Source organism: Natrix helvetica (assembly GCF_964273705.1).
Source record: "Natrix helvetica genome assembly, chromosome: 12".
Lineage (NCBI taxonomy): Eukaryota > Metazoa > Chordata > Lepidosauria > Squamata > Natricidae > Natrix > Natrix helvetica.
Window position 1 is genome coordinate 17,070,858 of NC_138556.1, and position 16,754 is coordinate 17,087,611.

Consider the following 16,754-nt stretch of genomic DNA (forward strand, 5'->3'; position numbering starts at 1 on the left):
TTTTAATCCATCTGAATCCAGAGAGGAAACATGCCTCAACATCTAAGGAGACATCTTCGTATCAAATGGTTGGGAGAGGAAGCCACGACGGGGCTTCCCTTTCCAAAGCCTAAAGTATCTTCAACCCCTCCAAAAATCCATCTTCATGCCCTCTGATCAGAATGCCATAGATAGAAATAAGTAAGTAAGTAAATAAATAAAAGCCCGCCATCCTGGGCCCAACGGTTGGGAAGCCAGGCTCTGCCTGTCACAAGCCAGGACAAAGGGTGAGTGATGGAGGAGTAACACCAGAACCTGGAAGTTCGGCTTTTCCGTAGCGCAAGTCCCAACGAGCGTGTGCGTGCGTGTGCAACGTTTCCACACAACCTTTTCGTCACTCGATGCCAGAAAGGTTCACCCTCGCTGCTCTAGCATCTTCCCTTACAACCGTACCTGTTGGCAAAAGTCTGCTTTTTGCAAACGGGCAAACAGAACGCTGTGACAGAACACAGGTTACCTGTTCTGTGACAGCGTCCACACATGGGGAGTTGTGGAGAGCGGCATGGCACTTCAAAAATAGATCCATCTTTTAATAAACAAATTGTTCCTGAGGCAGGATGACACATCTGTACTGCTGCTTCTGCAGAAGGTGAGGTGGCGAATGCTATTTTGGCTGGGTGCCCATGCAACTGCTTTGGGGGGGGGGAGGTGGGAGGGGGAGGAAACCGCTCTTCATTCTCTGGGAATGGAGATAGAGGGCTCCTTGTATGTGTACACATGCCCTCGGACACGCATGCATGTATGAAGGAAATGCCATCAGCAGGAACGAGGGCAAAGGAGGCTGCAAGCTGGCACACTGCACGCAGGTGAAACAGGGGTGTCAAACTCGATTTCATAGAGGGCCACATCAGGGTTGTGTTTTGCCTCGGGGGCACTAGTGTGGGTGTGGCCAGAGTGGGCGTGGCCAGCTCGACATCACTCTTGTCGGGGGTGCCTGCAGTGACCCATGTGCTCTGCCAGCAAAGACGGGCTCCCGAATTCCGTTTTTGGCTCTGACAGCTTCCTGCAACCCTCTGCCAGCGAAAACGGAGATCGGAAGGGCCGCAAGCCATTTTCACTGGCAGAGGCACCACATGCCAGTCCTTTGCTATTTCCAGGGTGGCCCCACGGGGCAGATCTAGGCACCCTACAGGGTGGATCTGGGCCCCTGGGCCTTGAGTTTGACACCCCCGATGTAAAAGGAGGCACATGTAGGACCTAACAATGATAATTGTATGATAAGAGTCTCAGTGGCGCAGTGGTCAGAGTGCAGTACTGCAGGCTACTTCTGCTGCCTGCCGGTTGCCTGCAATTTGGCAGTTCAAATCTCACCAGGCTCAAGGTTGACTCAGCCTTCCGTCCTTCCGAGGTGGGTAAAAGGAGGACCCAGATTGTTGGGGGTAAGTATGCTGACTCTGTAAACCGCTTAGAGAAGGCTTAAAGCACTGTAAAGTGGTATATAAGGCAGGGTAAGCTACAGATCATTAAGAAGATCCATCTAGTGTAAGGGTCTCCATACCTGGCACCTTTAAGGATTTTGGACCCACTCCCAGGATTCCTCAGCCAGCCATTGAGGAATTCTGGGAGTTGAAATCCATAAAGTCTTAACTTTGCCAGGATTGGACCCCCCTGGTCTAGTGGGACCAAGAAGAAGGACCTTCCTTCCTGTGGAACATCATCTCTGCAGAGATAAACCAGCTTCCATCTTGATACTCTTTTGAAAGGCCCTCAAGACATGGATTTGCCAGCAGACCTGAGAACCTCAAGGTGATATGGAGGACATCAAGTGATTTCTCTAATTGTTGTGACTGGTGGAGGTGACAATATCTTGGGTTTTGTTATTTGGATAAGCTGCCTGGAGTCATCGCTTCTGACCTTCAGGATGTTATCCTGAAAAGACAAATGTCCCTTTTAGTTACCGTGTGGACTTTGGTGTGGTCCAAAATCCAAAGTTTAGCTAAGTGGGAAAGCGCTCAACTGCTTCGCTTGCCAATCTTCTTCTAAACGGACTTCTTCCACTCAACGTTTCTTAATGTCCTTCAAAAGTCAGGTAGAAAATGTTCTCGGAATCGAGAGGAGCCTGTGTGCTCAGAAGCTGAATTTCCCCCAAATGGGCCAAGCCAAGAGAACAGCCAACACTGATGCTCTGAAATTTCAAACTGATTTTACCGAAATGAACAAATGACATCCTGCATGGAACTGCTCAATCTGTAACCATTAAGGGACCAAACGGAAAGCTGGATTTGGATTGCTTTTGGACACGTAAATGACTCCGAACTGATTCCCCTCTTGACTCCAACCCCTGCCTCTTCTTCTCCTTCAATCTGCCTCTTCTCCTCCTCGGATCGATTTGAGTCCAGATCCTCAAAGCAGAGAGCTGCTGCTGGGTCGACCTCAATTCTGCTTTTTAGCAGAGGTGAAATCTATTTTTTTGAGTTTGAGTTTGAGTTTATTAAATTTATAAACCGCCCCCTCTCCCCGCAGGGACTCTACTTTTCCCCTACCGGTTGTGTGGGTGTGGCTTGGATGGGGGGTGTGTGTGTCATGTGATTGGGTGGGCGTGGCTAGGTAGTCACATGACTGGGGGGTGTCAAAAGACAGAAACTCACTTTAACAATGTCCTGCTGGAGCAGGGGGTTGGACTAGATGACCTCCAGGTCCCTTCCAGCCCTGGATTGCTGTTCTCTTTCAAAGAATCCTCCGAAGCTGCATCTAGTGCCAGGTTGGTGGTCCTCCCTCCCTCTCCTTTTTCTCCCTCCCCTCTCTCTCTTTTTCGCAGCAACCCCCCCCCCCCCTGCTTTTTAAAGCATTTTTCCCCCTGCCTATTCGCCCAAAAGCGGCAGGAAAAAAATGCTTCAAAAAGCGGGGGGGGGAAAGCTTCCAACGATTGTGTGACTCAAAGCTGAGCTGTGTGATGCTCAGAAGCTTTTTTTTTAAAACTACCAGTTCACAGAACCAAGGACAATTATCCCTACCGCTTCGGCCAAACCAGACTGAACTGGGAGGATTTCCCCCCTGTGCCTGGAGCAGAGGAGATTCCACTAGACCAGGCTGTGGGGCTCCATCTCAAGAACAAAGCAGTTGCCAACCGAATTCAACAAATCCTTCCTTCCTTCCTTCCTTCCTTCCTTCCTTCCTTCCTTCCTTCCTTCCTTCCTTCCTTCCTTCCTTCCTTCCTTCCTTCCTTCCTTCCCTAAATGGCTCCATAACGTGGATCTGTAGTCTTTTCGCATCACTAACCATTCACCATGATGGGTGGAGCTGCTGGGAAGTGTAATACTGCATCCTTCGCATGTCATAGTTTGCCAATCACGGAGGTATGAATTCTACCTAAAGGATTCATTCACAAAATATGAAGAACTTTGAAGCGAAGGTAGGAGGGAAGGGCATAAATTATTTATCCTCTCGCCTGATAAATTGATGTTCCTTAATCCATTCATTCATTGATCCATCCATGCATCCATGCATCCATGCATCCATCCATCCATCCATCCATCCATCCATCCACCAATCCATCCATTCATATCTAAATGGGACCGAGGTCATTTCCTGATTGCAGGTACCCTGAAGCAACATCTACATTATGGACACTTTCTCTCACCTATTACCTTGTTTCCCTGAAAATAAAGACAAGGTCTTTGTCAGGTTTCCAAAAGAGGCCCTCATTAATTCATGAGCCTCGAGCCAAGTTTCAAAAGAAATCCGGTCATTTATTAGGAACAACATTTCGTCAATACCCCATTGCAGTCAGATCTGAACTCAGTTAAATTATGGCTGAACTTTGCCCCCGTTCCTTCCCTCCTCTCAGTCTGTGTCCTCCAACAAGGTGCACGCCTCACAAGCCTGTAGTATTCTGAGATCGGACTCTAGCTGAATGTATGCGTGGAATGCGCTTCCCCCACTTTCCTCACCATGGCAATTTGATAACCATCATGCAAATGCTTTATGAGTTGACAGTCTTACTTTCTTTTGACCCCCCGAAATAAGCACTTGGCCTTATTTTCGGGGAGGTCTTATTATTTTTGAGGTGCAGGAGACAGCGAGCATGGTCACCTCATGGCTGCTGCTGTGTTGCAACATTTTTGGGGAGGGCTTATTATTTTTGAGGTGCAGGAGGCGGCGAGCATGGTCACCTCGTGGCTGCTGCTGTGTTGCAATATTTTTGGGGAGGTCTTATTTTTGGGGGAGGGCTTATTTTAGTGCAGGCACTCATAGCCTGATTGGGCTTGTTATCTGGGGAGGTCTTATTTTTGGGGAAGCAGGGTACAGGAAGATATGATGGTCACAGAAATAATTCCTTACAACGTTTCTTCTTGTTCCTCTCATAAAACTACAAATCCTGCTGTTGAGGAAGTCATTTTCCTCCACTAAACAAAATATTTCTAGGCTGTGATCTTGCCCTAATCTAGATTTTCCCCCTTTTCAAAGGGGCTATAAATTTAGATTGACTTTTCTTGCTGGGGGTTGCAAGAAATTCAAGTGGGTGGAATGTACTGTTTTTTGCACTCAACAAGGGATAAGGAAGTGGCTGATGGAATAGAGAACACCCCCCCCTCCTCCTTACACAGAAATCAGGGAACCTCTCAGCTCTAATCACTGTACCAGATGTGGTTCCCCAGTGCCAAACTGGATTTCATCAACTTACCACCATACGATTCAGCGAAACCCAACAGTCCCCTGGGAATTCTTGGAGCATGGGCACCAGGAACTGGAGGCAGCCATCCCAATGGCACAATAACAGCATCATGCCAATCAAGTTGACGATCCGTACCACGGCACTGGCCAGGTCGTAGGTCATATGGAAGATCTAGAAGAAGAGGATGAACCAGTAAGCTCCAGAGATGCAATCACTTGGAAGAATGTCATGATAGATTCATGGGACCCAAGACATGTGAGGGAGCCACCCTCACCCTCCAACCAAAAAGTCCTGAAAAAAAAAGATGTTGAAAGGAGACGACAGGATTGTAAAGTTCACTGCCAACAATATGGACTCGCTATCTTCTTGGGATGATAGACTTCTCAAGCTAGACCACCCAACCAGCCAGTAGGCCAGAGAATTACTGTCTTGACCTCACCCAGGGAGCTTCCTGACTCCATAAAGGTAAAGGTTCCCCTCGCACATATGTGCTAGTTGTTCCTGACTCTACCGGGCGGTGCTCATCTCCATTTCAAAGCTGAAGAGCCAGCGCTATCCGAAGACGTCTCTGTGGCCATGTGGTCGGCATGATTCAATGCCCAAGGCGCATGGAACACCGTTACCTTCCCACCAAAGGTGGTCCCTATTTTTCTACTTGCATTTGTTACGTGCTTTCGAACTGCTAGGTTGGCAGAAGCTGGGACAAGTCACGGGAGCTCACTCTGTTACGTGGCGCTAGGGATTTGACCTTTCTGATCGACAAGCTCAGCATCATAGCCACTGAGCCACTGCGTCCCCGACTCCATGGGGGAATCTAAAAACTCCAAATCCAGTTCATTTCTCTAATCACCACACCATCTTCTGAAGTAGCCGTTCCGCTTCAAGAATAGGTCTATCCAATCGACAGCCTTTTTTAAAAAACCACAATGCACCGGCAGGATCTCGTGAAACTTAAGAGATGCCTAAGAGATGATAGTTTTTCAAGTCCTGGCCTTGGTACGAATGGCCTCTTGGCTCACAGGGATCTATGGAGAAGACGGCTGGCTTCTCACACTGCCAACAATCAGAACTGGCAGGATTCTTCTCCAAGAGATCTCCTGCTCTTGGAGAAGGAGTAGATCTGGCAGAGTGTGGAGGTATTGGAAACGCAGCTGACTTATTTACATGGACATCGCCGCCAAATCTGCCCCTTTGCCAGGCAATCCCTCTGATCAAGCGACTTATTTTGTCCACAAGGTAGAACTGTTCCTTCAAAGCGCTCTACAAACGTCAGTGGAGGCAGAGGTGCCACATTGCGCAAAAGGCGGGTTTAACATCCTTTTTGACGTTAATGCACAACTCACAAAGGCCACCGGGAGACGGGAGCTTTGCGATTCTCCACAGAGCCATGGCCCTAGGAAAAAGAACATCACCCAAATCCTCCCTCCAAACAAGAGTCAGATTAAATTTGAATGCAAAGTTGGGCTGGCTCAGAATGTGTGTGTGTTTTTTTCAAGAACAGGAGTAGCTAAAACTCCTGCCTGCCTTTCTAAGCAGTTAAGCTAAGCGGTAGCTCAGGGGCTAAGACGCTGAGCTTGTTGATCAGAAAGGTCAGCAGTTCGGCGGTTCGAATCCCCAGTGCTGCGTAACGGAGTGAGTTCCCATGACTTGTCTCAGCTTCTGTCAACCTAGCAGTTCGAAAGCATGTAAAAATGCAAGTAGAAAAATAGGAACCACCTTTGGTGGGAAGGGAACAGCGTTCCGTGCTCCTTTGGCATTGAGTCATGCCGGCCACATGACCACGGAGACGTCTTCGGACAGCGCTGGCTCTTTGGCTTTGAAACGGAGATGAGCACCACCCCCTAGGGAACGACTGGCACATATGTGCGAGGGGAACCTTTACCTTAATGGCAGAACCTGCCCCAAAACAAATATATCCCATTAAGGTTTTTGCATGTGCATGTTATGTTTCATCAAGCAAATCACTTCTTTTAGTCTTTATTTTAGAAAAAAATGGGGGGGGGGAGAAAAAAACAAACTAAAAAAAGAAGTTAAACTAAACAAACTGTGGGTTGGACTAGAAGACCTCCAAAGTCCCTTCCAACTTCTATGTTCTAAAGCTTGAACTTTAGAAAATAATGATTAAAAACCAGGAAAAAAAAGAAGAGAAGGTAAGAATGGACAAACTAAAAAAAGAAACAAAAAAAGAAATATATTAAAACTGCAGAGAGTAACCGATTTACTAATAAATGCCATGCCGGACTATGGTATAATCAGAATCAGATGCAGAATATTATTGTATATATATAAAACATCTCTGCCAAAGAAGAAAATAATACTTTGTCCTTCAATTAAAGAATATGACTGTAAGACAGGTAAGTTATGCATTTCTAACAGTCATTGTTTAACACTTGGAATAAATAATCCTTTTTCAATTTCTCAATGTTATTTTTTCCCATCGTCTTGCAGGCCCCGATGCAACCATAATTCCCGACAGACAATCAAATCCCAAAGTTTTGATTGTCATTCAGCATCACTCTAGCGTTAGGAGATTAAAAAAAAAAGCTAATTTGTGATCCCATATGTTGTGTTTGTCTTTGCCAGATGTGTGAACCACGGGATCCTTGTTAAGCTTTTAAAATGGTTTTTACACAATGGTATGAAAAGAGCAACTATGCACGTTTGTAACCAGAGCTTAGCATAGGGGGGGGGGAGGGACTCTGCTGAAAAATACGTCTAGCCCTTAGCTAAAGGGGCAGTAAAAACAGCTGTATGTGTACAAAGGCAACTATGTATAAGGAAAACCTATATAAAATGTCTTACAGGTGGCATTTGCCACCGGCAAGGCTAGCAAAGATCTTCAAAAACATGTCCACCAGATGTTGGAAACGCAATTTCAGACAAATGGTTATCCAACATCTTCTTGAGAACTTCCAGTGTTGAAGCATTCACAACTTCTGGAGGCAACTTCTGTTCCACTGGTTAATTGTTCTAACTGTCAGGAAATTTCTCCTTAGTTCTAAGCTGCTTCTGTCCTTGATTAGCTTCCACCCATTGCTTCTTGTCCTGCCTTCAGATTCTTTGGGGAATAGCTTGACTCCCTCTTCTTTGTGGCAACCCCTGAGAGATTGGAAGACTGCTATCATGTCTCCCATGGTCCTTCTTTTCATTAAACTAGACATACCCAGTTCCTTCAACCGTTCCTCATATGTTTTAGCCTCCAGTCCCCTAATCATCTTTCTTGCTCTTTTCTGCACTCTTTCTAGAGTCTCCACATCAAAACTGAATGCAATATTTCTCTATAAAGATAACACTCTATAAAGCCTTTGTAAGACCACACCTAGAGTACTGCATCCAGTTTTGGTTGTCACACTATAAAAAAGATGTGGAGACTCTAGAAAGAGTGCAGAGAAGAGCAACAAAGAGGATTAGGGGACTGGAGGCTAAAACATACGATGAACAGTTGCAGGAACTGGGGATGTCTAGTTTGATGAAAAGAAGGACTAGGGGAGACATGATAGCAGTCTTCCAATATCTCAGGGGCTGCCACAAAGAAGAGGGAGTCAAGCTATTCTCCACATCATTTTTTTTAATCTCATGAGATATAAAATGAGATGGTGAGAATTGCCAGTTAGCAACATCTGGACAGCCACCTGCTAGGTACCCATAACTTAGAAGAGCCTAAAAATTCCTTTTTCCCTCCTCTGGCTGGCTACATCTTTCTCTCTTTCCCAAGCGTCTCTGAGAATTTGGAAGGGAAAAAGGACCTCGGTCCAAGTAGATTTGTTGCCAACACGCAAGCTGGCTTAAAAAGTAGGCTACGGTTCTTGTGCTTGAGAAAGGCTGAAGGGCCTTCGGGTCAACTGCCAGCTGGAAGGGGGCCACCACTGGCCTTGGGAGAAGATGGTTGCCAGGGTCCCTGCACTGGCTGGAGATAAGAAAGGCAGCTGTTGACAGCCCAGATGAGCCTCATCTCAAAGCAGGTACATGTCTTGAGGTGGAAGATAAGAGAAAAGCATTTGGATGATATGGTTCCTTTTAGTGCAGCGCGTTTCTTGAAGGTTTCCATTGGGCCTTTCACCCCAAGGTGGAGAAAATCTAAATGGTTGGAAAGATCTTTGAATTCCTGACACTTCTAGGACTAAATTCACCCTGCACGGAGTGAGTATTGCTGCCCTTTTACCGTAGAGTACCTGAATTCTGGAATAGATGGGGCCATGAAGTTGTTTCTTCTTATTACAGGGTCATCAAAAGGGAGTTTCTTGCACTTGTGTAGCAAAAGTTGAAGTTAACTTTTCTTTATATCTACTATAGAAGAAGTCAGAAGTCTTTGTGTGTGTGTGTGTGTATTTTTCTTTCTAACCTTTTTGCAGAAACCTGCTATTTCTCTCTATAGTCCGACTCTCTATTTTTCTCGATGATCTGCTTTTTATTTATATGTATATAAATCGGAAGACACAATGGTGGTGGTGGTGAAAACCCGACTCGGAAATGTATGCAGGCAAAGTTAAAGAGGGATGTCTAAATGGGCTTCCTGGTCTGCGATGCGCGGGTTTACACACCAAGTCTACTTAAAATGCATTAGGTAGGTTGCAGCACTGTTTGGCTTATTTAGAAGCCCCATTTGAGTGTCCAATATTCATAGGGCAGTGATTTGCAGTGAGGCATCTTGCAAAGTTGGCTCCAGGGTAACAGAGCAGCTACTAAGAGGAGAAGCCACATGGCTCTTGGCCACGTGGAGGAGATGCATGTTGAGGTTCTCCTAAACGTTTCTCTCAAAGCGTTAGTTTTGCCTCTCATGCTTGACCCGAGGGCATGGTCCATGTTTTGGATCTAATTTTGGTTGATATGATTGAAGAAGTGCTTGGTTTTAATGTGTAATGAGAGACAGAGGTGGTGAGAGGGGGATGTGGATCACACCACTGTTTTGATTTGTTGGGAACCAAGTTCTGCGGACATCCTGATTCTCTGCTTTCAGAATCATGACAGATGAAAGAGAAGGGAAGCAAATATCAAAAAAGATCCTTTCCTCCTCTCCTCTTCCTCCTCCTGCTCTCTTCTTCTCCTCCTCCCCTTCTTCCTCTCTTCTCCTCTTCTTCCTCTCTTCTCCTCTTCTTCCTTCTCCTCACTCTCTCTTTTTCCTTTTCCGCCTCTTCTCCTCCTCTCTTTGGTTCTTCCTTCTCCTCTCTCTTTCTCTTCCTCCTCCTTTTCCTTCTTCTCCCTCTCTTCTCCTCCTCTTCCTCTCTTCTCCTCTTCTTCCTTCTCCTCACTCTCTCCTTTTCCTCCTCTTCTCCTCCTCTCTTTGGTTCTTCCTTCTCCTTTCTTTTTCTCCCCCTCCCCCTTTTCCTTCTTCTCCTCTTCCTCTCTTCTCTTCTTCCTTCTCCTCCTCTCTTTTCTCCTCCTTTTCCTTCTTCTCCTCTTCCTCTCCTCCTCCTCTCTTCTCTTCTTCCTTCTCCTCCTCTCCTCCTCCTCCTCTTCTTTTCCTTCTCCTCCTTCCTCTTCTTTCTCCTTCTGCTCCCTTCTTCCCCTCCTTCTTGAGCTATCTACAATCATGCTAATAATCTGTCAATATTCCTGGTTGAATAAAGATGAAATCAGCCACTGTTTGGGCAAAGCCCACCCACACAGAGTGATTAATTCCACTCGGAGTGCCAGGAGAGCAGACCGATGTATGCTCAGAAAAGCAGCTTGCAAAGAAATTAGATTTCTCCGTCGCTTCTTCAGTGCTTTGTTCCAGAAAGAAGCCTTACCCTGTCTGCTCAGCTGCCCTTCAAGTGGGGACCTTCCCTGGTTCTCTGAGCACGTTGATTCCTGGTGGCAAAGAGCTTTTGGAGGCCAGTCTGGCTGGTTCAGCTACAATGATTAACAGGGATCTTGTAGGCCATCTAGTCCAACCCTGCCGCCCAATCAGGAGATCCTACACCCATGTCTGACAGATGGCAGTCCAGTCTCTTCTTGAAAGCCTCCAGGGATGAAGCTCCCAAAACTTCTGAAGGCAACTTCTGTTCCGTGGGTTGATTGTTCTCACTGTCAGGAATTTCCTCCTTATTTCTAGGTTGAATCTCTCCTTGGTCAGTTTTCATCCATTATTCCTTGTTTGGCCTTCAGGTGCTTTGGAAAATAGCTTGATCCCCCCCCCTGTGGTAGCCCCTCAAATATTGGAAGCCTACCATCCTTTCTCCCCTGGTCCTTCTCTTCACTAGACTAGCCATGCCCAGTTCATTATATGTTTTAGCCTCCAGTCCCCTCATTGTCTTGCTTGCTCTTCTCTGCACTTTTTCTGGAGTCTCAACATCTTTGTTATAGCGTGGGGACACTAGGTGTGGCCTTACTAGGGCTTGATAGAGGGGTATTAGTACATCTAATGATGTCCATTTGCATCTCAATGCACGAAAGGTTTAACTGCATCTCTTGCAGAGTCAACCTTCTTGTCTTGTTACTTGCCAGCAATCCAACCTTTTGTGACTCCTGGCCAAGCTGTCCCGCAACAGCCCTCTTGCAGCAAACCTATTTCTTCTGCATTCCAGGAAGGTCCACAGGGGAATTATAAAAAGGAAAAAAAATCAAGACTGCAAGATAGAGAAGGTGGAGCTGGGATTGCATGATTGAGTGTGGGTGAGCTTTTTTGGACCTCACCCTGAAGACACCCCTGCTTCCTTTCTACCTTCCCTGGCTCAGAAACTTGACCCTCTCCTCCCCCACCCTGTGGGCCTCCTATTCCCTTCCTCCTCATCCTTTTAATTGCAAATTATGATTATTATTACCACCAGTTTTTATTGCTTCAATGGTTTATGGGCTTTTAATGTTTGTAAGCTGCCCAGAATTGCCTCCAGATGTGATGGAAAGCAAAGAAGACTGATATAGATGATAGATAGATAGATAGATAGATAGATAGATAGATAGATAGATAGATGATAGATAGATAGATAGACAGAAAGACAGATGATACATAATTCACCTTAGATAGATAGACAGACAGACCGATGATAAGATATAAATGGAGATAGAGAGGAAGAGATGATAAGATATAAATGGATAGATGATAGAATAAGCTAAATGGATGGATAGATAGATAGATAGATAGATAGATAGATAGATAGATAGATAGATAGATAAAGATATAAATGGATGGATGGACGGACGGACGGACGGGCAGACGGACAGACAGACAGACAGACAGACGGGCGGACGGATGGACAGACAGACAGACAGACAGACAGATGAGAGAAAAAAGCAGAGAGGAGAAGAGAGAGAAAGGAAGAAAGAGAGAAAGAAAAAAGAGAGAGAGAAAAAAAAGAAGGGGAGGGGAGGGAGGAAGGAAGAAAGAGAGAGAGAGAGAGAGAAAGAAAGAAAGTCTGTGAGAGTCAGAGGCAACAGCTTGGGCTGGCTGCAGGAATTCCCACTGATGCCAGCTGTGCTCGTGATGCCAGCTGTTCCCCTGCCCTCCTTCCCCGCAAAAGCATTGGGATGTGGGGCGGGGGGGGGTGAAGAATAAACAGCTTGCTCAGCCCCCTCACTTCTCCCTTCAAGGGATTTTCTATCCCCACGAGGCACAAAGCCATCCTTTGCCGGCATGCTGAGACAGCAACGCGCCCGTCAAGTGCATCCCAGATGAGTCACCTCCTCTGACTCCGCAGTGTGGGAGCATCTCGTCCTGCCCTGTTGGCAACGTCTGACTCTGGCGCTGAAGAGGTCACGGCCATGGGAGAAGAGCCGGCTTTGAGCGAGAACCACCCCTCCACCCATCTGTCACACAGCCCTCCTGGGACTCCACCAACTCCAGCCCTGGTCTACCAGCCAGGCATTCCCTAAATCTGGTTGGACACAGGTTGCTTCTGGGTGCAAATCATAAGGCATTGGTAAGGCCACACTTGGAATCCTGCATTCAGTTTTGGTCGCCACGATGTAGAAAAGTTGTGGAGACTCTAGAAAGAGTGCAGAGAAGAGCAACCAAGAGGATTAGGGGACTGGAGGATAAAACATACGAAGAACGGTTGCAGGAACTGGGTAGGTCTAGTTTAATAGAAAGAAGGACCAGGGGAGACATGATAGCAGTCTTCCAATATCTCAGGGGTTGCCACAAAGAAGAGGGAGTCAAACTATTCTCCAAGGCACCTGAGGGCAGGACAAGAAGCAATGGGTGGAAACTAATGAAGGAGAGAAGCAACTTAGAACTAAGGAGGAATTTCCTGACAATTAGAACAATTAATCAATGGAACAGAAGTTGCCTCCAGAAGTTATGAAATACTCCAACACTGGAGGTTTTTAAGAAGAGGCTGGAATAACCATTTGTCTGAAGTGGTGTAGGGTTCCCCCTACCTGAGCAGGGGTTGCACTAGCTCCAAGGCTCCTTCCAACTCTGTTATTATTCTATTCTATTCTATTCTATTCTATTCTATTCTATTCTACTCTACTCTACTCTACTCTACTCTACTCTAATTCTATTCTAATTCTATTCTATTCCATTCCATTCCATTCTACTCTACTCTACTCTAATTCTATTCTATTCTATTCTATTCTAATTCTAATTCTATTCCATTCCATTCTAGTCTATATTCCAATATTCTATTCTATTCTATTCTATTCTATTCTATTCTATTCTATTCTATTCTAATTCTATTCCACTCCACTCCATTCCATCTATCCTATTCTATTCTTTCCATATCCTATCCTATCCTATCCTATCCTATCCTATCCTATCCTATCCTAATCTATTCTTCATTTCAATATTCTATTCCATCCCATCCATTTCCAAAGAGAAACGTCCTGACAGTGAGAACAACACTGGGGTTTTTTTCAGAAGAGAAACTGGACAACCATCTGCCTGGAATGGAATAGGAATCAGGTCGATGGTGTGGCCGTCCACGCAGGAGCAAACATGAGTCTCCTTTAGCTACAACGCAGACAGAGTCCTGCTACAATCCCAGCTCTGGTCCCCCGGAGATTGCTTTTTTGCAGGGTTTAATCAGGAGGCGCCTGATGAGAGGTGACAGCACGAGAGAAAGGAAACTACAAATACATTTTCAGCCCAAGGTGTAGGTACTAAGCCCCCCAAAACCTCTCCTCGTTTTGAACATCGCAGGAGAGAACAAGAAAACAATCCCGTTGAGCGACTGATTTAAGAAACCACCTTGGCTGGGTAGCTTTTGCTTTTGCTTGGAAGCAAAATGACACGCCAGCTCTTGTAGATCCAAGACCCACTGCTAAGAAGCTGTTAAAAACAAACACAACAACTCTAGGGAGTGAGGTTGTTAGCGATTTCTTTCCGAAAACCAACTAGGATTTCTGGCTGAGCTGAAAATGAAGGTTAGGAATGAAACAACAACACAAAAAGCAGTTAATTGATGGCAAGATGGGAATCTGGCACCTGGTTCCTGCCTCTCCAGGGGGGGTCACATCCAATTCGGAATTTCCCAAAAGAAAACGTGTGATGAGCAGCTACAGACAAGCCGCCAGAGGTGCAGACGAGGCTGGATGGAGGAGTGACGATTGGCGCATCTCCCACCTGAGCCCATTGCAAGGAATCACGCCACCTGAGATACAGGTGTGTTGCTTGCGGCTCTCAGGGCCCAATCAGAGCCCTTTAATACTCCCGCCCCTTCCGGGTAAAGGTAAAGGTGAAGGTTCCCCTCACACATATGTGCTAGTCGTTCCCAACTCTAGGGGGCGGTGCTCATCTCCGTTTCAAAGCCGAAGAGCCAGCGCTGTCCGAAGACGTCTCTGTGGCCATGTGTCTGGCATGACTCAATGCCAAAGGAGCACAGAACGCTGTTCCCTTCCCACCAAAGGCGGTCCCTATTTTTGTACTTGCATTTTTTACGTGCTTTCGAACTGCTAGGTGGGTAGAAGCTGGGACAAGTCACGGGAGCTCACTCCGTTTATGCGGCGCTAGGGATTCGAACCGCCAAACTGCCGATCTTTCTGATCGACAAGCTCAGCATCTGAGCCCCCGAGCCCCCTTCATGTTTCTTCCAGTTACTCACAGCTTAATTTCAGTCCTCGATTTGCAGCCGCCACAGAGGTTGTAAAAATTCATCTGTAGGTGGTGGCCGTCCTTCAGCGAGGCATCGTGCGATTGAGCCTGATTTTTGCCATCTTTTTTTTTTTGCTACTGTCATTAAGTGAATCACACTGCCCTTAAGCGAATCGTGGGGTTTCCCTGTTGATTTTGCATGCCTGGGAAGATTGCGAAGCAGGTGATACGGCGACCCCTGTAAACACGCCTAAACCTGGATCGTGTCACTGTGGGGGGGAATGTCGCGATTGTTGTAAGTGTGAGGACTGGCCATAAGTCACTTCTTTCCGCGCTGTTGTCGCTTCGAACCATTGCAAAATGAACGGTTCGTAAGTCGAGACGACCGTTAGCATGACTGCTGAAAACGGGACTGTTTTTTTTTTTTTACCCTTTTGACAAGGAAATGCCCTTAAATTGCAGTTTTATTTCTCAATGTGAAATTAAAATGGTGCTTGGATGGAGGGTTGGACTAGATGACCAACAAGGTCCCTTCGAATTCTGTTCATCTGTTGAAATATTTAAAAATGCTTCTCTCTTCTTCTTCTTCTTCAAGAGAGAGAAGAAATAACAGAGAAATTTCAGAGGTTTATCTATTTTGTTTTTCAGAGCCTTCCCACTCTGAAATGGCTTATTTACACCCCTGCAAGGATTTCCAGGTGTTAAACTATCATATGCAGGGAGGCCTTGACTTATAACCATTCACAGTGACCATTCAAAGTTGCGGCACTGAAAAAAGCGACTTACGACCCTGTTTGACACGGACGACCCTTGCAACATTCTCCCCCCACGGTCGCACGATATATTTCGATTCGGAGGCCTGCGAACTGACTCACAATTATGACGGTCGCAGCATCCCTGGTGTTGTGTGTGTCACCTGCGATCCCCTTTTTTTCACCTCCCTCACAAGCAAACTCCATGGGGCAGCTGGATTCACTTAAGAACCGGGTGACTCGCTTACCAAACTGCAAGGGTTTGTCTTAACGGACGCGGGAAGGAAAGTCATGAAATGGGACAAAATGCGCTTCGCCAATGCCTCGGCCACGTAAATTTGGGGATCGGTTGTGGTCATAAGTTGAGGACCTCCCTGTGAAGGCTACTTCGCAGGCGAATGGAAAATAACAAAGTGGCCTCCTCCGTCAGCTTAACCTGAATTCATTAATCTGGCAAACAGGGTGATAATTATGTGTCCATCGAGTGTCTCTTCGGTGCTTATTTTCACAGTAGTGCTCGGGAAAATAATTTGATCCACATGGATATCCCCTATTAAACCTTCACGCCTCTTGATGGACAACCCCGGGACAAAGCTGGACTTCAGGATTGGAGATGCTGAAGTCCTGCTGACTTCCTGCTGAATCCCCCCCCCCCCGTCCCAAATCTTTTTGGCACCTTAAGTCCCAAACAGAGAAGGGTTAAATGTTGACACCTCTGTTTCCCATTGTTTTGGGGTGGGATACGCATATAAACCATTCTATTACTTCTGATAAATACCCCCAAAATAGTGCAGTAGAAAAGAACATGAAAATCACATAACACCAGACCTACAAATACGAGCCAATTTGGCCTAGTGGTTAAAAGCTTAGAAACCAGGAGACAGTGAGTTCTAGTCCTGCCTTAGGCATGAAAGCTGGCTGGGTGACTTTGGGCTAATCACCAGGAGACTGTGAGTTCTTGTACCACCTTAACCATGAAAACTGGTTCAGTGATTTTGGGCCAATCACCAGGAGACGGTGAGTTCTAGTCCTGCCTTAGCCATGAAAGTAGGAAGGCTGACTTTGGGCCAAACAGCAGGAGACTGTGAGTTCTAGTCCCACCTGAGCCATGAAAGGCAGCTGGGAGATTTTGGGCAGTCACTGTCTCAGCCAAACCCACTTCCCAGGGTTGTTGTTGTTACAGGCAAAAGAAGAGGAGAAAGGTGTGTTGGATATGTTCCCTGCCTTGAGTTATTTGTAAAACTAATAAAGGCAGGATACAAATCAATCAATCAATCAAAATAAATAAATAAAAAGGAAACGAAAAGACCATCACACATTCTCTCCAGCAGCCTACAAATAAGCAGGGATTAACACCAGACAAATAAGCATAAAACAATACCCTAATGAAGGAACT

The 16,754-nt window shown here is 46.2% G+C and overlaps 2 protein-coding genes across 2 annotated transcripts in view; one reads left to right on the plus strand and one right to left on the minus strand.

Annotated features, from left to right (window-relative positions):
• BBS4 (Bardet-Biedl syndrome 4) overlaps nucleotides 1-16,754 on the plus strand; it is a 303,820-nt gene that overhangs the window by 209,882 nt on the left and 77,184 nt on the right. The window lies entirely within an intron of this gene.
• Nucleotides 1-16,754, minus strand: part of HCN4 (hyperpolarization activated cyclic nucleotide gated potassium channel 4) — a gene marked incomplete at both ends in the record, with an annotated part of 45,915 nt that overhangs the window by 9,912 nt on the left and 19,249 nt on the right. Inside the window, one exon of the mRNA XM_081964616.1 lies at nucleotides 4,664-4,825. Coding sequence (XP_081820742.1) covers nucleotides 4,664-4,825 — 162 coding nt within the window. The remainder of the gene's footprint in view (nucleotides 1-4,663; nucleotides 4,826-16,754) is intronic.